Source organism: Hipposideros armiger, unplaced genomic scaffold, assembly GCF_001890085.2.
Source record: "Hipposideros armiger isolate ML-2016 unplaced genomic scaffold, ASM189008v1 scaffold_17, whole genome shotgun sequence".
Taxonomy (NCBI): domain Eukaryota; kingdom Metazoa; phylum Chordata; class Mammalia; order Chiroptera; family Hipposideridae; genus Hipposideros; species Hipposideros armiger.
In genome coordinates this window covers 7,461,893-7,466,677 of record NW_017731367.1, presented here as the reverse complement: position 1 = coordinate 7,466,677, position 4,785 = coordinate 7,461,893, and the positions used below count along the sequence as shown (strand labels likewise).

At 59.8% G+C, this 4,785-nt stretch overlaps 1 protein-coding gene across 1 annotated transcript in view; it reads right to left on the bottom strand.

Moving 5' to 3' along the window:
* Positions 1-1,613, bottom strand: part of CAPN10 (calpain 10) — a gene marked incomplete at its 5' end in the record, with an annotated part of 12,270 nt that extends 10,657 nt beyond the window's left edge. Inside the window, 2 exons of the mRNA XM_019628401.1 lie at positions 3-248; positions 1,464-1,613. Of these exons, the coding sequence (XP_019483946.1) occupies positions 3-248; positions 1,464-1,613 (396 nt within the window). The remainder of the gene's footprint in view (positions 1-2; positions 249-1,463) is intronic.
* Between the last annotated feature and the right edge of the window lie 3,172 nt (positions 1,614-4,785).

Here is a 4,785-nt window from a genome sequence, read left to right as displayed (position 1 = left end):
GCTGTGGCCCAGTCGCCCTGGCCCGGCCCCACCAGCCTCCAGCATGCGTACTTGGCATAGACTTTCTCCAGTAACGGAAGCCAGAACACATCCTCTCTCTGGCACCGGGAGAAGCAGAGTCTCCCTGCAAGACAAGGCAGACGGTCATCTATGGTCACCTCCACCCAGCGTCCAAACTGCCAAACTCGACAGGTGAAGGAGCCACGGTACGTCTGGTCGAGCCAGCTCGGCTGTCCGGGAGGAATGACCTACCGTGCACAGGGAGAGGCAAACGGAAACCATGAGACACAAACAGCACAGCGCTTCCCAAGAGTCTTAACCAGGGTGTGACCACAACTCCATTCTCCCACTGTCCCCTACAGTTCTGCAAACAACTCAACCTCGCTCCACACGGAGCTGCCAGTGCTCGCGGAAAACCAGTCACTAGACAGGAAATAGCAGACCTTTCAATAATATATTTCAAGGCCACAATGAGAAAGCCAAGTGTCTCTAAAAGTTTCAAGTCTACCATTATGTCCCACTGTCCAAACAAGCACCGGGCCTGAATCCAAAACACATGTGACTTTTACAAGCACGAGACCCAAGTATGGACAGAGCTGACTGTAGACGGCAGGCCGCCACGGGCACTTGCCATGGGCACAGCAACCCCCTGCAGGAGCCTGGAGCTCAGGACCTCTGCCAGCACCCAGGCACGTGGTCACTGCCGGCTGTGGTGTTCTGGCCTGAGAGGCAGTGCGGGCTTTGCACCTAGGGACTTGTTTGGTCCTCGCTCTGCCACTCTGTAGCCGGAAAAACGGTGACAATGGTTCTAGTGCCCTCATTTGTAAAAAAGGGTCAAAGCTGGTCGGGCCTGTGGGAATGAAAGCCAGTGACGTGCTGTGCACAGCTCGGGGCCTGGGACAGGGAGGGCTCTGAATGGGACGACCACTATCCACCATCCACGCACGCTGCTGCATTCATTGGCAACACTCAGCAGAAAGCCGTGAGCACTCCGGGGAAGAAGTGAGCGGGCCTTCTGCTCCTGTGGGGCCCACCCGGCATCATGGACACTCTGGACCATCTTTTACCAATTTATAGTCAAACTAAAAAAACCAGCTAGCTAAGGAAGCTTGCCCCCCGCTAAGGGCACAGGCTCCCTCGGCTAGCCCTTTCCTATCGGGCTGGCATGTCTGGCTTTGTATTCCACACGCGTGGTTCTGAGTACATGAGCCCCCAGGGCTCAAGAGATGACAGAGCAGGAGAGAAAGCACCCCGCGGGACCCCTGCAGGAGAGAGGGACACTGCGTCTGTGCCTCGGAGCCTGTGTCCTGACAGCAGAGCTGTCACTCCCCGCGGCCCCCACTAGCAGCCACAGCAGAGCCTCATGGAACAAGAGGTTCAGCTGCCCCCTCCCCCCCACTTCCTTCCTATGCACGGCAGGCAGGAAGGTGAGCGCGGGAGGGAAACCGCGCTGTTGCAGACACCTGCTCCAGGAGGTGCCGACTCTTCTGCAGGGCGGCGCAGGCGCACAGGAACCAGCAGTCCCCCAGCAGCCCTTGCTTCACCTGCCCTTCCTGGGGGTTATCTGGAAACATCCGAGGTGTGGCACAAATTTCCTGAAAAAGAAGAAATTGTCCAGAGTTACATCACGCCTGATGGCGAGTCTTTAAAAGGCAGAACAGAGGGTCGAGGTGACCGGCTGGGAGGAGCCCTTCCACTCATCCGACTGCCCGACAGGGAGGAGAAGTGGCTGCTGGCAGACGTTATGCATCAGCTAACGTCACTCCATCCTTATGGGGTCCCTGTCTCTGTCCACCTTCCTTAATGGGCAAAACTCCCAAACCTGGATAAATCCTACCATCCCCCTTCTCGAAGCAGTGAAATGTTCACCCAGAAAATGGTTTCACGTTAAACGCATGGCGGTAAACCTCGAAGGGGCCCGCTACGCTGCCGGATAGCCTGCTGCTTCTCTGGGGCTGTTTCCCACACCGCAGCCGCCTTCGCTATGCTCCATCGCTGTGCTCCAGCTCGTCTCGAAGCGTCCACGCCCGGCGCCTCCCGCTTCGTCAGAAGCCACCTGCCCTGCCCGTCCTACCTCAGAGCCCGGGCTCCTCCTGCGGCCCCGTCCCTCTCCAACCTCTGCAGGCAGAGTCCCAGCAGCCCCGGGGAGAACCTGCCTTCTCCGAGACACTGTCCCTCAGCACTGGCTCCCCTCTAGGTTTCCCCTCACTGACCNCCGTTTTCATCCAAATGGACACTGCTGAGAGGGAGGGGGCGGGGCGGCTGACTAACTGCTGGACGGGGTGACCTGGAGTGGGGGTGGGGGCAAAGCCGGGCCTCTGGGCCCTGCGGGAAGGTCTGCCCCGCCTCCTGCGGCCAGCTCCTTTGGCCAGCCTGCCCGGGAGCCTGAGCCGGGTGGGTGTAAACACCAGCGTTTGAGCCCCTGTGGGAGCTGGACACTCCAGGCTCGCTGGCAGGGTGGCCGGGCTGTGGCAGCAGCACTGAGGCAGGCTCCTCCCCCTTCCTTTATAAACGGCTTTCACCCGACTCGACTCGTTCCAGTGTCTGCTCTGGAGAACCCAGCCTCAGTCCTGGAAGAGGGTTGATGCCTTGGGGTTTGGGGTTTGGAGCTGGGTGACTCACTGCCCACTGGCCACAAGGACTGTCTCTGGTGGCAGGGGATGGCAGCCCCTGGCACAGGTGGTGGTCTTGTCCTGTCTGATGGATAAATTTGTCCCAGTGTTGAGTCAGAAGGAGTTGCTGGGGAAGTGTGGGGGCCAGTGGGCCCTGCGTCCCGCCGGTCTGAGGTGCATGGACAGAGGGCTGCAAGGGTGACAGGCAGCTGGCTGGAGGCCTCCGGTCACTCACACAGAAGCTCTGGCTGGAGGGCAGAGATAGGCAGGTCCGGGACCCACTGACTAAAGGGCCGAGCCCCAAGAATAAAGACCCGCCCGCACTGCAAGGGTGCAGGACAAGGAGCCCCCAGAAGCCCCCAACCCTGCCCAGCTACAGCTCTGCACTGGGAGAGGGACAGGGACGTTAGACACTCGAAGACCGGTGGGCACACAGGTCCTGAGCTGACACTGACCCAGAGCGCCCTCATGGGCCCTGTCAGGGCGGGACACACGAGCGGCAGCTAACAACTGTCTGCCGGGACTGGCCCACGGGGCTCTGACGACATGGGGGTGGTGGCCCCTGTGGAACTGGGGGTTCCTGAGGACGACATGGACTGCAGGCTCATGGGGGTGGGAGGTCACTAAGGCCTCAGGCACAGGGGTGCGGCCATGACAGAGTAAGTCGGGACAGGCCAGAAGCAGCCGACACACACGCGGAATGGACAACAGGCAGCGGCTGTTTTTCCCAAGACCCTCTGTCATGACACAGGGCAGCCAGGAAGCTGGCTGGACCCCGGATTATTCTGATGACGTGATGCTAAGAGAGGAACACAATCAGTGCCTGCAGCACGGGAATGGTTAGGGTGCCAGGGTCAGAGCCCTGGGGACACCCCCTCAAGCTGAGAAAATGACTATATCTGGCAGTGCCCACCTCTGGGTCTCCGGGTGCCCGCACAGCGCTTTCCACACCTGCTAATACCATGTGGCTGCCAGGTAGGGAGGCGACGGGGGTGCCAGGCTGCTTCCAGCCCGCTCCCTCCTGCCCGCCCTGGGCATGCCCCGTGTGCCCGCGCCTCCCCTCCAATCCCCTCCCAGAGGCCGTGGTCCCCGGTGTGTTGGCAGCCAGGTGGACAGGCCTGAGGGCGTCCCCTGCTCCCTCAGTGAGACCAGGCGGNGTTTGTGTTCGTGTCCTCTGCCCATTTTTTAATTGGATTGTTTGTCTCTTTGTTGTTGAATTGTATGAGTTCCTTATATATTTTGGGTATTATTGGGTTGTCAGAAAAGTCATGACGTATTTTTTCTGTTTTTCTGTTTTGCATTGTCGCAAAAATGCTTCTTGACTTTTCTGACAACCCAATAGCTCCTTATCAGAGGCATTGTTTGCAAATACCTTCTCCCGTTCAGTTGGTCGCTTCTCAAAGCCCTTGGTTTGCAGTTAAACCTGAAAAGCCCCTACTGCCAGATCCAAGAGCTCCTGCCCTGACCTCCGTGCTTTCTCGGGAGCCCCAGGTTCCTGTGACAGCTGCAGCTCCGCCCTCTGAGAGGCTGGGCAGGGCCTGCAAGAGTAGCAGCTGCTAGTGGGTGTGCCACTGTACTGCCTTGACCCCATTAGGCCTCAGCCCCCTGGTTTGGGGGCCCAGGGTACTCATCTCTGCTGAGGTTCTGGAAGAGGGGGTGGCCACAAGCCCATGTCTCATGACCATTCAGCACCCCCATTGCACTAGCTGGCCCAGAAGATGTTTCCGACCCTTTGGCAGGCTGGAAGCTGAGCTGTAGCTGAAAGGACTCAGGAAAAGCCTGGGCTCTGCTTTGCCTAGGCGTCCTGAAGGGCTCAGAGGCCACTTTTTCCCTGCCCTGAGGTGCTGGGCACCTGATCTGCCCCAGATAACACATAGGGGTGGTTAGCAGCAGAGCTGGCGCCAGCCCAGGGTCTGGGCTCCTGAGTGGGGGCCTGTGCTGTGCCACTCGCCCAGGCTGGCAGTGACAGCCTCAGGGCAGCTCTCCCGTCAGCCTGCCCGGCACAACTGCACCCACACCACCCACAGCCCGTACACCCTGTGGTCCTGGCACCTACCCCTGGGGCAGAGGTGCTCCCCAAGCCAGTCAGGACTCTGGGGCCACCCCCAGCTCTGCACAGAGTGGGGCCTCTGGCTCCTGGGTATCGGGCTGGAAGCAGCCTGGGGTGGTGGGA